Source organism: Anser anser (assembly GCF_964211835.1).
Source record: "Anser anser genome assembly, chromosome: 17".
NCBI lineage: Eukaryota > Metazoa > Chordata > Aves > Anseriformes > Anatidae > Anser > Anser anser.
In genome coordinates, this window is record NC_139738.1 from 5,574,135 (window position 1) to 5,593,323 (window position 19,189).

Below are 19,189 nucleotides of genomic sequence, written 5' to 3' on the forward strand. Positions count from 1 at the left end.
GGAGGAGGGGCACGGGGCCGCTCCCGCTGCCGGTCCCGGTGCCAGCCCCGGGGGGGGGCTCCCGGGGGGTCCCCGCGTCCCGCAGCTGCCCCCGCCGCCGCCGCGGGGCTGCAGGGAGCGGGGCCCGCCTGCCGCCCGCCCCCCGCTGCCCTAACGCCGGGATCCCCCTGCGGGGAGCGGGGCAGCCGGGCCGGGACCCCCCCCCCCCCTCCCGGCGGCGGGCAGGTGAGCGGGGCCCGGCCGGGGCTTCCCCGCCTTTGTCTCCATCCTTTGTGTGCCCCGCTGCCGCCGGCAGCCCCCGCGCCCCTCCGCCTGCCTCGCACCATGGCCCCCGCACCGCGCACCCCTCCCCTGCACCCCGCTCCCCCGGGATTCCCGGCGTCCCCGCTTCCTCCGCGCATTCCCCCACTGCCTCCCCCCCCATCTCCGTCGTCTCCTCCTCCTCCTCCTCCTCCTCCTGCCGGTTTGCACACCCCCTGCCCCCCCGCAGACCCGCTCCCCTCCCCTCCCGCTGCACGCACAGCCCCTGCCGGCCCTGCCCTGCCTGCCGGGCTCGGCGCACGCCAGGAGCTGCGGACAGGTAGGCAGCGGGCTGCATGCTCCCCCGAGCTTTTTTTCCCCGTTGCTTTCGCGGGGATGGGGGGCGAGGGGAGGGCGGCACTTCCCCACTTTCCGTACACCCCGGAGGAGACAAAGGCCGGGGGGCCGGGGACCCCCATCCCCGCCGCCGGGATGCCCGCGGTGCCTCGGGTGGCGGCGGCATCGCGCGGAGCCGGGAGCCGGGGGGCAGGGGGAGAGCCGGGCACCCTCCCGAGGTGCGAGGTGCCTTCGGTCCCTTCGGCCGTGCCTGTTGTCGCCGTGCCGGGCAGCAGCCTCCCGGTGCTCCCGGTCCCGCCGCCCCGCTCGCCCTCGGGGCGCAGGGTGCGCAGCGCCGTGCGCCTCCCTCCCGACACGGCCGGGACACGGCCGGCCTCTTCCCTGGCACCAGAGGCACCGCTGTTCGCCCAGGTGGGTGCTGAGCCCCCGCGCACCCTGGGGGTACGTCCCGGCTCGGAGCTGAGGAAAGTGGCCGAGGGGCGAGGGAAGCTTTTCCCTCTGTCATTGTGTCTGCAGAGCCGCGTGCGGAGCCCCCCGAGTACCCACGGGTTTATTCTCCGCTCTTCCTCTGTTGATAAAAGTGAGACCTCGCTTCTGAATTAAATCAGTTTGGCGTCAGTTAATGGCTTATTACAGCCGGTAATTCATCATGCAGGATTTAAGTGACATTTATCCAATTCACACCTGAAGTCTTCCGTCAACCGGAGGATTTAATGGAAATGGCTTTGTATTTCCATCTCCTCTCCCTTGCAGAAGGAGGCATTAATCCTGCACGTTTTGGTTCAAAGTGAGAATGACACACAAGGAACGATGTTGAAAGCACAGCCTAACTGCTCTGCCACTTGGGGACACGTCCCCTGCTCCCCACGGTGAGGACTGGGCCAAACCTGCCCCTCTCCTCCCCGTCACACCGGCGGGTGCTTTCCAGCCGGGTGAGCAGTGACCTTTGCTATTGACTGTGTCTCATTTGTCACCAGGCATTGTGCATTAAACTGGAGAGTCTTCTCTGCCGTGCTGACAGCAAGCGACTATATCTTGGATGCTAATCTCAGACTCATTGCTATTTTAATCTCATTATTGGGTAGAGGAGCCTCTGGTTGATAGCAGGTTGCCTGTGATGGCTGTGTCAGCCACTCTGTGAAGTCCCAGAGGGAAGCAGAGCAGAGGGTACTGCATATTCATTCGTGTGCCTCTCTTCCACTTCAAAACAGTGGCTTGCTGGGCTGCTCTGTCCCTGGAGGCTGCGCCCTCCCTTTTTGAGCACTGAGCTGCGAGCGGGGAAGCGCTCCGTGCGGGCCAGGGCAGGCACAGCAGAAAGGGTGGCACAGCTGCAGCTCAAGGTGCGAGGCATGCGGTGAGTTGGATTTGCAAGGTGTCCAGCGATCATCAGAGCTAGGGTGCTAGAGCTTAGGGTGCCTTACTGGCTGGTGTAAAGCTGCCAGCTTCCTCACAGGTCTGGGCTGCAGGAGAGGGCGTTTCCTGGGCTGTGCCGGGTGAGCGAGCCACTTCGGTCCTCGGGGGTCAGGAGGGCAGAGCACGGTCTGTCAGCCAGAGCTGAGCGGTGAGAGGACAGGATCGCCTGGGCCAACATGGCAGCAAAAAGAGAGTCCCAGTTCCAGCCCTTCAACTAACGGGGAATGAGCCACGTTTCAAGTGGGCACTGGATGCCGGCTGCCTTGGGGAGATGATTTGTGGAGGCACAGGGGTAACTACAGCTACTGCTTAACCCCCTGAAAGCTCGAATCTGTGTCCTGTCTCCTGTGCCGTTAGTGCATGGAATAAACCTGAATTTAGCCCTTTCTACAGCAGGGCGCTGTTCAGTGATGGCAGAAAGTGAGAGAAACCAAGCAAAAGGAAAACGTTTCAAAGGGTGATGGTGGGATTCAAGTAGCCGAGCCTAAATACCTGCAGAAAGAAAGTCTCTCACACCAAATGCAGTCATGAGGGACAAGGAAACTGGAATCAGATACGTATGAAAAGCAGGGTGGGGAGGAAAGGTGACAATGGATACAAGCAACCTAAGAAAGGAGGAGGACAGCTCTGAAGAGGGACCCAAAAGGACTGGCAATCTGTGATCTGGGGACTTTGCCACTCCATCATCCCAAATATGTCTGAGCCAGCAGGAAAAAAATATCCTTTACAAAGTGAGTGTGCAAGAAATGCTGGAGATAAAGAAAGTGATATCTTTACCTGGCGGAAGAAAAGAGAAGGGTGCATATAAAATTTCCTGTCCGCTTTTGGAGACCCTAGAAAAGTGGTGGGGGGGGGGGGTCCCTTGGAAATGGGAGGGTCTTTTGGCAGATTATGTATGAAGCTTCTCAGCACTTGCCTCCAGAAACAGAAAAACAGATGGAAAGAGACCCAGCAGGGAAGTGAAATCTCATTTATCTGCATAATGCCATCCTCCTGGCTCCAGCCAGCTCTCTGCATGTCAGCTACCATAGAGCCTACCCCTTCCATTCTGCTCCAGGCCTTCCCAAGCCCATCCATCACCCTATGGCTTCTTATTTACAGAGAGCCTGGCACACGAAGCTGGGTTTATTGTCTGTCATCTGTGCCACACATGCACACAACACCCATGTAGATGCACATACACTTTGTCTATTGCTGCAGCTTGGGGTTATCTGCAGTCCAGGAAATCTTTAGGCACTCCTGCCAAAGTCTGAGTTTATCAGAGCCAAAGAGAAATCTGGCCCAGAGTACGTGCTTGGGTTCAGCTATTGAATGTAGAAACTGCATCATCTGTGCTGATAAAGGATCTCCGTATTCTCTATTTCTCTGTGCAAATGTTTTGTTCATCTTCGATGTGACATGAAGGACGTACGTGAAAAGTTAATGTCAGGACTGTCAGGTACCATGTTTTAAGTCAGATTTATAAACGATGATCTGATGTTAGCACTTTGTCAAATAAAAAGCAAATACAGCAGCAGAGCCTGCTTCCACACCAAGGTGACAAAGCTGTATTTACAGGGAGAAAACATGGCCAAGTTACTGGGTACCTATTCAGTCCCTGGCTGCCTTGCAGGATTACAAGCAGAGAGCAGAGTTAATAGTAATTATATCAGCGAGTCCACAGAAGGAAACTGCCCACGGGGAAAATTACCCGAGATGCAAAAAAAAACTTAATTTCCCTTACAGGGTTGTGACTATCCACTACTAACCCAAAATAGATCAGAAGTATTGGCTGAGAGACAGCACTGCAACTCATTCATCAGCCCTGAGCCTGCACCCCAGGTAGCTGTAAGCCCTTATCTTTGCTTTACACATTTTCTTGCTAGTAGGCAGATTTGCTACCTCAAGAAGCAGGTGGTTTGTAATCCTGAGGGCATATAAAGGAAGTGCAGAGTGCTGGGTTAAGTAAAGAGGGTGCAGGTCTGGTGTTGTGGAGAGCTGCAGGAGCAGGTTAGTACGTTGGCTATTTCCTTTATTAATACCCTATCCCTAAGAAAAGGATGATTTTTGGATTTGATATAACGTGTGTGTTTGGTTTAGAGCAATTTCGGAAAGGCATCTCCTTACAAGGCCAGACATCTTTCCTCCTGACATATGCCTCGCTCAGGGCAGAACTTCACCTTTTACAGAAAAGGTGCATCAGCACAGTGAGAACGTTGCTGTCTTCTCTGTCTGCAAGTCCTGGGCTAGCACTGACTTCCTTTGTGGACTGCACTCCTGAGAGAGGACAGGGTGGAGTTTGCTTTCGTACTTAGACACTGGGGAACCTGAGCACTGAGGAGAGGAACCAGGGATGTTGTTTTGCCATCTAGCTGTCTTGTGGAAGTGTGAATTTTACAGCCTTTTTAGGGCAAGAAAACCTGAGGAGGTAGGAAGAGGTTTCTGCAGTTACAGATGGATCACAGCATAGAAACACCTGTTTAAGAGAAGGCTGGGACTTTGTACCTCTAGCTGCATTAATACAAGGTACCAAAACTGGTCCATTTTGTTTGGGCAAACAGCTCAGAGCTCCCCTGACAAAAGTGCAGTCCAGGTGCATTATTAATGCGTTATTAGTCATTGATGTGCATTATTAATGCAAGATTCCCAGCGACAGTCATGCATCATGTTAGCCTGCCCTCTGAGCCAGCAACCCGTGTGCTCTAGCTGCACTCTCCTGCTGTGTCATGCCACCAAGCCAGCTGAGCAGCTTAAACGAATGCCCCCTGCACTTTGAAGCAGACCTTCTGTTTAACTGCCCTGCAGCATCTAGCTGTTCTCTGGCTCCTGCCGGAAACTAGGATCTGTTGCTAATGTGTCTGTCAGGTTCCTCATCAAAGGGCCCGTGTCTGTGTGCCTGAGATTGGAGGCACCTGCCTCGCATTTCCTTCGTGCTTGTTCTCTCTTGTTGGCATTTTGCCTGTAGATGGAAAGGTAAGATGCTGTTTCCAGCCCTTTGAGTTGTTCTGCGTGATGCCTCGATCCAGCTGGTTTGCTCTGGTTCTTAAAGAGAAAATCCTAGGAGGAAAAAAAAAAAAAGACTGTGGACTCAGAGCTTGGGTTTTGCTTGGCTGCTATTTGTTACACTGGTTTTGAAGCAGGAACTTCAAGTGCTCTGGTAATAGATTTAGCTGTCAGTCTGGTTTTCCTTTGTCTCAGGTAGCTGCCAATAAAATGCCATTTTTTAGTGTTATGCCTTCAGGAAATGAGCTACTCAGTACCTACCAAATCAGCTCTCAACTAGCAGTTTGTTGTCTTTTGTGGCCAGTGGACAGATCTGCTTTTCAGGCTCTGCATTAAAGAAAATGCCCGTGCTGCCTCTCTCTTTCCAGGGAGGTCTGGACTGAAATTTTGCTCCCAGTCTCTAAGCAGTAGCAGAGATGCGTCTTGTAAAGGCAGAATCTGCTGGTGAATGAGTGAGCAGGCTTTTTGGTTAAGAGGATGGAAACATCTCTAAACCCTCCAGATGCTCCATGAAGCTGGAGTTGCAATGATGGCAGAGGTTCCACTGACTGAAAACACTTCACATGCACCTCATGAGTTGAAAGAAAAGAAGAAAGGAAGGACTGAGGTCGTTCTTAGGGTGATTCCTGTCAGCTCTACCAAAAGGCACTGAGTTGGGCTTCGAAGGATATTCCCCTTCACAGGTGACACAAGTGACAACGGCTGGTCAAAGAAAAGGAAAGGTCAGAGGAGGGGATTGAGTGAGGAGCTGGGGCTGTGAAGAGCTTTGTGACATTATTTCTCAGAGTAAGTGCAGGACTGCTTTTCTGAGTGTCACAGGGAGCTCTGGCTCTAAGCATGCCTTTGTGCTGCCCGGGTTGGGCGGGACAGTCCAAGAAAGCTACCTGAAAGTGAAAGGCTCACTAAAAATGCTGAGTTATTTGCGGGAAAGCGCAGGGAAGAATGACCTAATTAGAGAAGTTTCTAACTTGTGCAATATCCCAAAGCCACGTCTCATAACACAAACACAGGGATGAAGAAAGACCCTTGAAGATATTCCACTGAAGCAGAATGAATGAGAATACTCCGTAGCCACTGTGCTGAGGGACTTGGTCTCAGTGCTCTTTGGACTTGAGTTACCCTCCCAGTGAGAGCCTCACCTGGTGGGCTGAGGTGGAGAGACTTGTGCAGGGTCAGGGAGGGAAGCAGGACAAGCTAGAGAAAATTCAGCCTGCCTTCCTTCCCCTTGACCAGCATCCCCTGCTCTGCTGACAGCAGATTTGGTTTTCTGCTCCACTGAGATATCAGCACAAAATTTGCAGGTTTTTTTCTTCCCTTGACCGTTTTCAGGCAGCCTGCAGCAGTATGTGTGTGCATCACGCCCCTCCGTCTCAGGCTGCTCAGGGCTGTTGCTGGTCCTGCGAGGCCACCATCTGTCTCCGGTTCTGTTCATCTTGACATCTTCATTGCAAGGAAACCAGCTGTGGGGGGGGCCGAGGGGGGAGACCTGGTGCCAGCCAGCCCCAGGATGCCAACCTGGCACCGAACTGGCCCAGCCCGACAGCTGGTGCTGTGCAGGCAGCTCGGGGGCTGAGGCCTGCAGGAGCCAGCCCCTCAGATGGCAGGCTGTGAATGGGAGGGTAGGGGAGCTAGTCAGCAATCAAAGGGAAATGTCCTGCTGATTGATGGCCCTCATTTGCACATGAAACTGGGACCTCTCAGCCCTGCAGGCCTTGCACGTGTGTCTCAGCTGCTGTAAACAGGGCTGGGAGAGGAGATATGGAGGAGGGAAAAGCTCTCTGCCAGCTCTGGACACCTTAAGTGTTGTCATCTAAGTTGTCCTAGGTTTGATTCTTGGTTGCCTTCACAGTTCCTTGAAGCTGGTTGCTTAATGCGTCTTGTTGTTGTTTGTTTTAATTACAGGTGAGGCAGAGCACCCAGGATTATGGCAACTTCTTCCACCTTCTTGTCCGCTTTTCTTCTCCTGTGTGTGCTGGTTCTTTCTGACATCAGTGTTGCAGTCTCCCTGGACCCTGGCACGAAGATCAAAAATGTTCCAGAGAACAACAACCATCTTCAAAACCAGGAGATGTGGCTGCAGCAGCCCAGAAGCGGGCACCACCACAAACACGGCTTGGCCAAGAAAGAGAGGGCCCACGCCATGCCTCCTAGAGGGCAGCCGGCGGGGGAGGAGGCCCTCAGGACAGGTAGCGGAGCTTCAGCCATGGAAGAACCGGCAGCAGGACAGCCAGCAGCCCTGAAACAGGACAAGGACGTGTTCCTGGGTTTTGAGTTCCCACATCCCGAGAGGGAGAACCAGTCCCCTGGGTCCGAGAGAGGGAAGAAGCAGAACAGAGAACACCGGCGACACAGCCGGAGGGACAGGCTGAAACACCACAGAGGTACTTGAGCTCCCAGGGAAGCTGAGGTTGTTGGGTCGCTTGAAATGAGCCTCAGTTGTGTGAGGGCAAGAAGCTGCAGCTGTGGTAGAGCCACATGGGTGTGCAGAGGGTGTGGGGTGTGTGCCTGCTCGGGGGAGAAATCGGCCAAACAAAAGAGGCACAAGAAAAGAGGGAAGTCCAGAACTGGAGGTTTTTACTGCTGGCTGCAATTTTCTGAAAATGACCTGGTTTGCCTTACAGGGGAGAGCTCTGAAAGCTCCTAGGACTGGGGGGTCGGTTTGGGGTGGCCTGCTTTGTTTTGTTGGCTTTTAAGCAAGTGGTTCAATTTATGAAGAAACATCTCCAAGCCATGCTCAGTCTCTCCACTGACTTCGAAACATGACCAGAACTAGAAATAATTAGAACAACAAAAAACTGCTTAGCTTGAAGATCAATTTCTTTTCATCACAGCTTGTATTCTTCTGTGCTTATGCTGAGCTATGAAAAATATAGCTTTCACACATGTGAAATTGCAGTAATTATGTTAAAATATGGCTGAAAATGTTGCTATAAGTTTTTGACCCGGACTGCTTTCCTTCACAGGTCAAGTTGTGGGTGTGTGTCTCTGCGGTGTGGTGTGCTCAGTGTGGTAAATCTTTAGTTCTATTAAAGCCAGGCAATCTGTGTCAGTCCACACCATTTGACAAGTTGGGTGTCAGTGTCCCTGCCTTCCAGCTATCACCCCTCCCTGCATCAGTAAGAAGAGCTCTATTGTTTTCTCAGGGGACTGACTAAACAACTCACATTAAGCAATATATAAGAGCATGCAACAAAGCTGGTTTGAAGCAGTATTTGCAAGCTACAAAATAGGCCTCATATCTTAAGCTGCATATTTAGGTATAACTTAAGGTCTATATTAAAATTAATACTTTGCAAAAGCATGGATCAAGCTGTAAAGTTATTCTTATTTCAAGTTAGGTAGGTTCCGACTTGAGCTAGATAGAAATAACCCGCTCTTAAAATGAAGTAAGAATGTGTTTACAGGAATTTGCAGAAGCTTAAACCATTAAAAATGGTTAAACAGGTGCATTTTGTATTCCCAGGACCAGACAACAGGGATTGTTCTTAAACTAATTAGCTTGCTATGCTTATAGCTTCAAGAAATCTTGAAGATTCTCATTTTTCTTAGGAAGAAATCCATTGATTCTTAAGTAAGAAATATACATAACTGCACTTTCTTGAAGATATGTCTGATTTCAGTGTGTAAGAATCAAGGTGCATCTACTCTAGGCCTGATCTTTCACTTTAATAGCACATGACTCTGCTTTACACTGGTCTCAACAGCAGCTCAGGTTGGTAGAAAACTAGGCAGTGGCTGGATGAAGTCTGGATTCCTTTGACTCAAATTTTTCCATGGCACGCAGAGAGGAGAGAGGGGAGCACACTAATGCTACTGTACCTGTTGTCCTCTGCAGGGAAGACTCCTGATGCTGGGCCAAGCTCCTTGTACAAGAAGCCTGAAAGCTTTGAAGAACAGTTTCAAAACCTCCAGGCAGAGGAAGCTACAAGTCTGACTCCCACCACACTTCTCTTCACTGCGCTGGAGCTAGTTGTTTCCACAGAAGAGCCTCCTGTTCTTCCAGCCACGTCACCGCGGTCACAGGTAAAGAGACAACGGGTAACTGCACTGTACCTCTGATGCAGACAGAAATCTCCTGCAGCTAAGGGCCAGTTTCTTCATTTTTAGTTAGAGGTAAGTGCTTGCCTAACACCAAAGCCATCCCTCAGAGGCAGCTCTCTGTCTTGGAGACATCTAAGCACTCCATAAACGGTTCCTTTAGTCACTTCTCTTCCAGGCCCTATCTCTCCCTTAGCTAGCCATTTTCATTCAGGTTCAAGGAGTGGAAAGGCAGTAGTAGCACTTGGCAGGAGAGGCAGCATGTTTTAATGCTCCTTGCTGGCCTTTCTTCCTCACATATAAGCAGTGGAAGCTTCCCTCTTGGTTTCAGCTGGAACAAGAGAAAGCTCCTTTCTTCTGAAAATGAGATGCTAAGAATGCCCAGTGGACGAGATGGGGGTGAGGGCTGGGGAATTATGAAACCTCATTAAGGTCTGAAAGCACAAGGAAAATTTGCAAATGCTTCTGTGTCACTACAGAAGTGTAATCCATTGTCTCCTTGGTTTCTTGTGGTTTGCAGGCCCGGCTCAGGCAAGATGGGGATGTGATGCCCACCTTAGATATGGCACTCTTTGACTGGACAGACTATGAGGACCTCAAACCAGAAATGTGGCCATCAGCTAAAAAGAAAGGTGCTAAACTTACATTGCTGAGCTCCCCATCCTCTTTCCCAGAAGTCATTCTGTATGTCTTTGCCTATGGTTAGTGTTCACAGAAGGTGAATTGCTGAAGGATATGAGATCATAGTGGTGGGAAAAGAGCAAAAAATCATAATGCTGATTGTATTTTGTGTCTTGTTTCAGCATGCTTATCATTTTGGATAGACAGTTTGAGGGCAAAGGATAAATGATTAGATGGAAGGTTGAGAAGCAGGAAGAAGACTAACCTATAAAGGCTTAGGGTTCAGATTGCTGAAGTTTAAGACTGTTTTCACCCTGGAATGATGTAGCCTCCAAAATAAAAACACTAGTGTGAAATTTTCTACCGGCATCGATTCTTTTCCATAGAGAAACGCCGCAGTAAGAGCCCCAACAGTGGAAATGAAACCGTGTCATCAGAAGGAGAGCCGTGTGACCATCACCTTGACTGCCTCCCAGGTGAGGATCAGCATGACAGTCATTTCTCCAAACACAAAATTGTTTGAAATCCAGCCCAGATTCTAATACAAATAACCTGATTTTTAATACTGTCAGAAAGTGGTATGCCCAGAGGACAAAGGCTCTCTGGGCACGTTGTGGGAACAGAGGATGTCTGTAAAACGGAGCTGTCTTGGATGCCATAGTTCTACAGGGGGGTAAACCAGCTACACTGACCTTTGCTCCTGTCTTGCAGGCTCGTGCTGTGACTTGCGTGAGCACCTCTGCAAACCACACAACCGAGGCCTTAACAACAAATGCTATGATGACTGCATGTGCACAGAAGGTGAGTTCAGCTTCTTGCTCCCCCGCTTCCAGCTGGCTTAGTAGTTGGCCAAGTTGTCTGGGAATAGCGGTTTCTAGGCAAAAATAGGAGCCAGCTCTGCTGTTCTTAGCCTTTCCCTGCCACTGACTCACAACATGACCAATGAGTCATCTAGAATATCTTGTTTTCTCTCTTGGAAAAAAAGAATCCTGATATCTACAAACCTATCTAACACAAGAAGCCGTTGTATATTAACACCTCAATGGGGCTTTGAAGTCTCTCAGACTATGAAACTGTATTACTATCCTTGTTTCACATGAGTTTATGCTTACTATGGCATTTCTGGCTTAATTTCAACTGAAACTGTAGTAATTTAGTAGGTATGGGCAGGATGTGGATTTCTGTTTCTTAAAACTGTTTCTGGAGAATCCACAGAAGCCCTTAATAGACAGTTACGTTATGAAGGTGTTGGAAAGCACTCTTCTAGTCTGAACATATTCAGGATCAGCTCCAGGCACGGGGTCTTGTCTGCCAGAACACTGGCTGCCGAGTTTTGTGACCTGTCTTAAGTACCTAGTGACTTTGACTAGGTCATTCACCTACTTTTTAATCCAGTTAAACCAACTGATTTCCTGGAGTTGTAATGTTAAATGATAGTCTTCACCTTGGGCGTGTCATGCAACACTTGAAGGTCCTCATCAGAGAGGATATTCTGATAGATTAGCCTAGGAAAGTGTTTCTGCAAGTCTAATGAGTGCTGCCTCCAGCCCTGCTTTATTTTTAAGTTAGCTGTTAGTTGATGACAAATGTGAATCTTCTGTAGCACTAAAAAGATCCCCAGAGACAGAAGGTCCAGATAAGACAGCCAAGATGCTTAGATAAGAGCCAGAGCTCTGATCTTGTGTGCTCTCTTTCTGGGAAGCCTAACTGCCCCGGGGGGATTGGTAATGAGGGGCAGAAACCCAACTTCAAGGTAGCGTGATCTCAACATAGCCCAGGGCACGCACTCCAAAAGGCTGCTCAGTGACCTGTGACATCGAATGGGTCTCCTGTGTACAAGTACTCAAGGACAGTTTATGGGCTGGCTTATTACAGAAGCTATAAATCACCAGCTTTCCCCTCTCTGGAGGTGCTGGCACTGTTGCTGTCTGCTCTGGAAGTAAAGAGAGTTGCAGTTTCTGGGATGGTAAGTCAGTTCTTGGCAAGAACTGCAATGATCATATCCTGGACAACTGAAAATCAAGGCTTTCATGGAAGTCACTTGCACGTAGGCTGTCCCCTGTCTGGCCCACCTATGTATGCATTCTGTTGTAACAGACAATAGGAACCACAAGATATATCAGTACCAGAAACCAATCAGTTAGCCTGACCAGAGGCTCCCATTGACTTCCAGTGCCATGGGAAACTATGTACTGATGTTTGGTTTGGGGTTTTAACAAATAAATCCCCACCCAAGTATTCATCAAAGATATCTCACATAGCTTCCTTCAGACCCAGCACTTCTAGCAACCGAAATAGAGAAATTGAAGGAGATGAGCAGTGAGCTTTGGATCAGACCTCCCAGTGCTTCAGTCTCTTCCCTCCTCTCCCGAAGCTTCAGAGAAATAAATAGCGAGGGGAGCTCCCCAGCCACTGCTGCTGCACATTAAGTCTATGGTAATTTCCCAATGGAGAGATCACTTAGACAGTAATGGGAAGTAATAGAGGGAAACCAAGCAGGGCTTCCATAAAATCACTGGAAACAATTGGGATAATTCATTGGTATTTCAAAAAGCCAGTGAAACCTTCTGCCAGAGCCAATGAATCCCAAACCAGAGCAGTGAGCCAAGCAGGATAAATAGCAGGGCCAAGGAATTAATCTGCCCTGCCCATGTGAGCCATTCCTCTGCCACCTCATTTGACACAACCCAGGCTTCCCAGGCCTGGGACTGTGCCCGCTGCAGGAAGTTTTGTCACGAACTAAAGCTGGGAGCTAACTGATGTTACTGCCGTAAGGAGCCTCAGTCCCTCCTGCTCACCGTGCTTGGTTTTTCTACAGGGCTACGCTGTTACGCCAAATTCCACCGGAACCGAAGAGTGACCCGGAGGAAAGGGCGCTGTGTGGAGCCCGAGTCGGCCAACGGAGAGCAGGGATCATTCATTAATGTTTAGGAGGGTGGGACGCTATCTCCTGCCTGGACGGTCAGTAGCTGGGGTCAAACCGCTTATACCTAGCAGCGGGGATTAGAGAGAAAGTCAAGCAAATGACTGAAGCTGCAGGACAGGCTCCAACAAGACTGAGGCTGGTGTTAATCATAAATAGAGTGGTCTCAGCCTTTTCCATACCAGGACTGTATTCCCCCCACCCTTCCCTTGACCTGGGTCCCCCTCTCCCACTTGGCTGGAGATGATCCTGCCTGCCAGTCTGATGGCCCTGGCAGGGAAATGCTCTGCAGTTTCATCTCCTCCTCTCAACAGAGTCAAGATGTGAAAGATCCTTCAGGTCAAAGGGGAGAGGTAAAGCTCAAGCCTTACCTTTCAGCTCTTGTTTGAGAAGAAACGTAGATGCTCCTTAATGATCAGAGGTTCTTAGAGGATTGGAAGCTTGTAGCCTCCAGGTGGAAACAAAAATGGGAGATGAAGATGGATCAGCAGGAAGCTGACTGCCTGGGTGAGAGGGGACCCTCTGACGTTGCTCTCGCTCTCTCCTTTGTTCACTGCTACAGGCAGATATTCCCTAGCAGTTACACACTACCACTTCCTACCTGTCTTCTTTGGGACTATCCACTCCCATCCCTTCCTGCCTCTCCTGCTCCCGCAGAACAACCTGGTTTCTGCAAGGACGTGACATCCCAGCCTGCAGCTCTCACTCATTAGTTATCCTGCCAAGTCTGTTATTTTTAATGATTATTTTTAGGAGCTTTCTGGGGAAGTGATAGTTTTCCTAGTGAGCCAAAAATAAAGTTTTTGGTAACAGGAGATAGGAACAGGCTGTTCCGTTGTAGTAAATCCTGTGACATGTTGCATGTGTGTTTCCATGATATGTAAATAAAGCTATGATAGATATTCTTTGTGAAACTCTTCTGCTTCTTTAATTGCACCTAAGGATGGGGCAGGAGCTGGAAGGGCCTATAGGAGAGTTGGCCAGCAGGTAACACTGATACCTTCAGGTAATCAAACAGAGCAATTGTGTCACTTGGTAGAAAAACTTCTCTACCCAAACTGGGTATTTAGGCTGCCCAGTATCCCCACTCAAATTGCAGCTAACAGTATTTCTGCCTGGTAGCTATCCAGATATTTAAAACTTCTCTAAATTTACTAAGTAACTACTGACTTCACTGACATATCAAGGCAACGTGGGCTGCGTGTGTTATATGGGAATAGTGTTAATCGATAAAGATGTTCTTTTCTACTGTTGTCATCCCCAGCACCCTGGCTTCTGGTGGGAGACAGCTGTGAAGCCTTTTAAATGTTAAATTCCATAACCTGGATGTTTACAGCACTTTGTATAGGAGTAGAAATATTAATCCTGGTGCTTTGGTCAGGATCCTCTTTATGCTGCTTCCTTAAATCCCCCTGTGTTCCATTAGGGGAGGCAAACCTCCATTTTGCACTCTCTTTCTGTTGTAGTGTCACTCCGCGTTGTGTATTCACTCGGATGCTGCTAGCATAATGGTTTACGCCTCTAATATGAGTGCCCAGTCATGACTACAGAGATATGCTATGAATACGGTAGTAGTTCTGACCCACATCCACCTGCACTGCTAGGAGATGCACCAACAGAGGAATTTGTAAAGGAGGGTTTAGGCAAAACCTGACACTCATCTGGCCATAGCTGTTTAGATTTTTACTTACAATCTCAACCCAAAAATTAGGAGCAAAGAAAGGTAGTTTGGCTCCAGCTCTGTGCCATGACAGCAAGGATGCAATTTGTTAACCCAGAGAGAGAAATGCAACCCCTCCCTCAGCCCAGATGCAGAATAGTGGGTGGTACTGCCAGTGCTATTGTCAGTGAAAGCATAAAGGGAAAAAGGCCCTAATTGATCACAGTCAATTGCAGAGCTCTCAAACCCCGGTCTGTGTGACACCAATGAGAACCACATGCACAGTCTTTATCAAAGCCAGGTTTTAATACCACAGCGCTTTCCGATATAAGAGCTGAGGTCTGTGACGGACGAGTGCAAATAAAAGCAAAGCTGGAAATTTTGCAGGGATCTTTATCCTTGGTGAAGCAGGTATTCATTGCCCCACATATTTCAAGAATCCTTGTAGGATCCTGGGCAGTGTTTTGAATGAGACTATGTTGCAAATCATGTGTAATACAAGCAAGTGTGAATTTTGAGCCAGAGCTTTTAGATGTCAACAGGGGACCTCTTGCTTCTTCTGCTTCAGGTCTGCTATTAACTGAACATAAAGGACAGCTGATTCTTAATTGGTGGGATTAGTTAAATGTCTAAGGACAGTGAAAATGGAGTTAATTATAATGAATCGAGTCACAGGATTATTGGATTGATTGCTCACATTGGAGTTTCAGAAAGAGAGCTCATGACCAAGACTCATTCTTTCTGAATCAAAATGTGATGTTGCAGAGGTGAAGCAGAAAGGGTAAGCAGCGGTGGTGTGTGTGCACACTGCACTGCCACAGCAGGGCGAAAAGAATCAGACAACCTGATTTATATATCTGCCAGATAAATTACTGACTTCACAACTGCAGTGCAAAGGAAAGCTGTTGAGTAAATAACATGCCAAGATGTAAAATGCGAGACAAGCTCATGACATAAAACCCTAGGGCAACATTTGTAAAACAGCAAGTCCAACCCACTTCTGAGCACCAGAAAGCTTTTTAGTGCTGCTCTGTGCTGTCTCAGGGGCCTGACAGCAGTTGCAGTGATATTATCACTAGGTTACATTTAGCAACTTTCCCCTTCCTTCCCAGTATCTACCAGTTGCAATGCAGTCAGTGACAATTCTGCCTTTGGGGGCATTAGTTCTGAATAACAGAGGGAGACAAATGTCAAGCAAGTCTTGTTTTATACGTTCTTCTCAACAGATCATTTGAGAAACTCAAATTAAGATTTCACACAAACTCAGCTTCTCCACTGCCCCCAGAGAGCTTAATTCTCTTAGAAGATTTTACTATTGTCTTGAAAGGACTTTGGATCAGGCCCAAAACAGCCATAGCAGGGCTCTGTGGAATATTTTTGAAAGTTAATTGCAGTACATGCATGCAAGTAAGGTGAGCGACAGTCACACCCAAACTCCTGCTCTATAGCTACTGCTGTTAGCAGCCTCACAATGAGTCCGAGGGGTATACATCATTTTAAACCACTTCTCCAAGGGTGAGAATCATTAGACATGGAAAAGAGAGGACAGCGTGCTGATTTGACATAATCACCTCAGCAGCTGCCTGCTCTGTGAATGCTGTTGAATCTCAGGGATGTTGCTGGCAGTTGCCAAAATGATAACTGCAAGGGAGACGAGGAAGGGAAGCACAAATTAAAACACTTGGGAATCATTCTGTCTCAGGTCTGTAATAGTCTGCATTCATTTTAGCTTGGGGGTGTTTTATTGAAACCCTCTCTCTCCCCCCTCCCCCAGTAATTACCGTGTTGTCAATCCACAGCGTGTGAAAGTGCTTCAATTTCAAACCCATGCCATACTAAATTGTTCACAGCTATGCCAGTCAGACTCTACTACATAAAGCCCATAGAAAACATTGCTTGCACATTTTTTATCAGAAAGAATGAGGGCTGTTTTTTTTCTTTGAACATTCTGAGTACAACAGTACCACAAGTACCCCATAAACTCATTTCTGATATGTCAACTCATTTTTTAGAGGGCCAGTTAAAAAGAGTAGTCCCTCAATTAGATCTCTAGTTAGCTTTTAGAAAAACAGAGGAGTAGCAGTTCTTTGCTAAGATTAGAAGGGACTTTTTAATTCTATCTTTCAAGACACCACATTAGTGTAATCCTCCCCACCCCCTACAAAACGTTGCCATAGACTGTTTTACAGTGAAGTTCCTCCCAGCGTAACAAAATGTCTTCAGTGTCCCCTCTGATCCAAATGATGTTTCTGCTTGCTGATTTCCCGCTGGGATCTAAATTTGCAGAGCCGGGACAACTTCTATACGTCCTTACTCACTCCTTATTCAGAAAGGCTCTACTGAAACTACATGCATCTGTGCAGAGCTCACGCTTTCAGTGCTCTTGGCTCTGCGGGCAGGACACAACTCAAAGACACCACGGCGGCTGTGGCTGCAGTCATTAGTCACCTTCAGACTAGACCCCTAGTGAGTGACAAGAAGGCAGAACTATCAGCGGTGAGCTTGTCTCTATCTCCATCGGCCAGATAAGTACAGCAGGAGGAATTGTGTTAATGCCCATACCTCCCCACAGAACTGCTGTCACCCTGCACACCAAAGGCACAGTGTCCTGAAGATGCAAAGGAAAGCATTTCTGCCTTATTTGCCTCACTTTTATGCTGCCAGGAAGGGAGTCAGCTGTGTATTAGGTTTTTACTTGGTCTACACAAGAAATACTACCATTAAAATTGGCGTAAAGCAGCTAATTGCTGGATATTAGGTGCAGTGAGCTGAACTCACCTAAATCAGTCTTCTAGTTAGGAAAATCTCCGTATCCTGTTTCCAGTCTCCTGGGGATGTCTGCTTCTCCCTGCAGGTCTTCTTTAACTTGCTGCTTATCTTTCTCACCATGTTTACGTTGCTTTGAGTTATCAAGCCTAGGGAAGGGAACAGAGGCAGCAGGTTACACAGAAAGGCAATTTACAAGGTACAAGCAAAGCAAAGCAGAGATAAAAAACAACTAACCCCCAGATCAGGTAGGTGTGAGAGACGTGCAAATGCATAATGTCTATCATAGCTCTCATTGTTTTCATATCCATGAGATCATTAAGACATTTCTAAGTCCCCTGAGTCCATGACATGCAAGCCCAGGATATAATAAGCAGGGCTGAATTAATTGCACAATACTTTGATGAACAAAATGAAGTAAAGTGCTTTTATTGTACAAGGGGAAATGAATGCTTTGCATTAAATAGCAGTCACATCAATCCAAATTATGGCTCACACTGCATAAATGATAATGAGACTCCTTGTCTCACTCAGAACAAGTGAGAATGCTGAATGGAGTAAAGACACCCACAAACTGCTGCATCTGAACAGTGTAAGTGCTGCATCTGAAGTATAAGTGCTTATGCTTAAACTGGGCTGCTGCATAACAGTGGAATTCGTCATTAAAACAAACCATATTCCCTTGCTAGATACTCCTCCTGGTAGAAGGGCATCTCTATTGCAGCTTGTACACAAACACTGAGTCAGAAATATGGACATTCAGTTCTCTCTTTATCCTTTTTTTTTTCTTTTTTTTTTTTCCCAGATGTCAAATCTTCTTTTTGCCATTTAGGGTAAAATCCAGTCCTCCACATCACTGGGACAATTAGCACTGATCCCATTTGATACCAGTACTTCTGTAAATAGAGGCAGGGCTTCCCTGCAGGACATAGACATGTAAATGAAGTCACAGCTGATGTGGCAATAGATGAGTTATATTTCAATCTTTCATCTCGTAAAGTGTCACAATAAGAGATTTCGGGGGGGGGGACTTCTGTGGCTTATTTTTACTAATGTTTTGAGCTGAGTGAGTCTTTTTTTTCTGCTGCTTTTTCTGTTTAGCATTTTATAGATTGTGTGATTTTAGCGTTTAATATTTTGCCTTGGGAGATCTTCAAATGTGCTGCATATTAGCAGTCAACAGGACTCAGGATGCAGTGAAGGACAGGCCAGACAGGGCTTGTTTTTGGCTTGTGTGAATGTGTGAGTATAGATTCAACACTGCATCACTCTTGTACATAACCTTGCACTGCACTGCTTGAACTGGAAATGGTAGTGAAGGGTGACTCATAACATTTCCACATTCAGCTTCTGCAATGAACTTCTGACTCCTTGCTCATTCCTGAGAGGCCCCATCTTTTCTGTAAATTACAATTGACCAAGTAAAATGTCTTGGTCTTACATTGCAGACAGGTAAAGCATAGATTGGGAGAGGAAGGGGGGGGGTTGAGAGGGGTCACCCTTACTTCTTGGTTCTCTTAGCTCATTGCCATACCTGGAGAGAAGACTGCTATTATGAACAGCGCAGGAAAAAAAAAAAGTTGTAGCTGTACCATGGGGACTTGCGTTGATCACCTACTTACCAGCTCCAAAATTGGAAAAGCCTTCTTTCAGAACAAGACATGGAGAACTCCTGATTTCACCAGGCTTTTGCACAGAGATCAGTCATCTTGTTCTAGGGAAAAATCTAGGGCCAAAGGAACCAGCTAAATACCTGCCAGCTGTTCTAGCCACGTGGCTAGAGACTCCAGCCCTCAACTACAAAGACTGACCTGAACATGACATGGTTATTGTGTGACACGTACAACTAGCATCCTGCATTTTTTTTATTGGTGTCTATTAGGAGCATCTTTGTCACTCCTCACACTTACTCCTTTTTTGTCACAGTACTGGTGGGTGCACAAAATCTTTCTTTTTCCCCAGAACACATCTAAGTCCTAAACACCCACTATTAGCCTTTAGACTCTGCCTACATGTTGGACCAGATGATCTCAGAGCCCTTTTCCAAGCTAAATGAATCTATGACTACGTGCAATCCAAGTACACTGTCAAACCTTCCCTCAGCTGCCTTACTCGGGTAACCAGCAGGAAGAACTGTTTGGCTGCATGTTTGGAGCCAACGAACTCACACATCTAGCCTAGTGGTGCCC

At 48.0% G+C, this 19,189-nt stretch overlaps 1 protein-coding gene and 1 long non-coding RNA gene across 8 annotated transcripts; one reads left to right on the forward strand and one right to left on the reverse strand.

Annotated features, from left to right (window-relative positions):
- Positions 1-58: 58 nt before the first annotated feature.
- Positions 59-13,476, forward strand: DRAXIN (dorsal inhibitory axon guidance protein). Of its 7 annotated transcripts, XM_083803162.1 has the most exons (8): positions 425-580; positions 6,895-7,373; positions 8,828-9,015; positions 9,551-9,662; positions 10,038-10,127; positions 10,363-10,452; positions 12,470-12,612; positions 13,137-13,476. In XM_083803162.1, exons 2-7 carry the CDS (start codon positions 6,917-6,919, stop codon positions 12,580-12,582), a joined length of 1,050 nt encoding a protein of 349 aa, XP_083659288.1. In that variant the 5' UTR covers positions 425-580; positions 6,895-6,916; the 3' UTR covers positions 12,583-12,612; positions 13,137-13,476. The 7 variants fall into 7 exon arrangements, 6 of the variants coding, with proteins under 6 accessions (XP_083659286.1, XP_083659288.1, XP_083659284.1 ...); XM_083803160.1 differs by lacking the exon at positions 425-580 and adding an exon at positions 59-225 and having other exon boundaries at positions 12,470-13,476; XR_014573368.1 differs by lacking the exon at positions 9,551-9,662.
- LOC310883203 lies at positions 12,617-19,188 on the reverse strand. The gene is made up of 3 exons (XR_014573371.1): positions 17,238-19,188; positions 17,013-17,149; positions 12,617-16,697 (listed from the first exon to the last, which is right to left on the reverse strand). It is a non-coding gene; the product is annotated as an uncharacterized lncRNA (long non-coding RNA).
- Between the last annotated feature and the right edge of the window lies 1 nt (position 19,189).

Coding starts and splice junctions, on each gene's coding strand:
- DRAXIN (XM_083803160.1), top strand. CDS start 6,917: ATGGCAACTTCTTCCACCTTCTTGTCCGCTTTTCTTCTCCTGTGTGTG. Junction 9,663..10,037: donor GCCATCAGCTAAAAAGAAAG/GTGCTAAACTTA, acceptor TCTTTTCCATAG/AGAAACGCCGCAGTAAGAGC. Junction 10,128..10,362: donor TCACCTTGACTGCCTCCCAG/GTGAGGATCAGC, acceptor CCTGTCTTGCAG/GCTCGTGCTGTGACTTGCGT.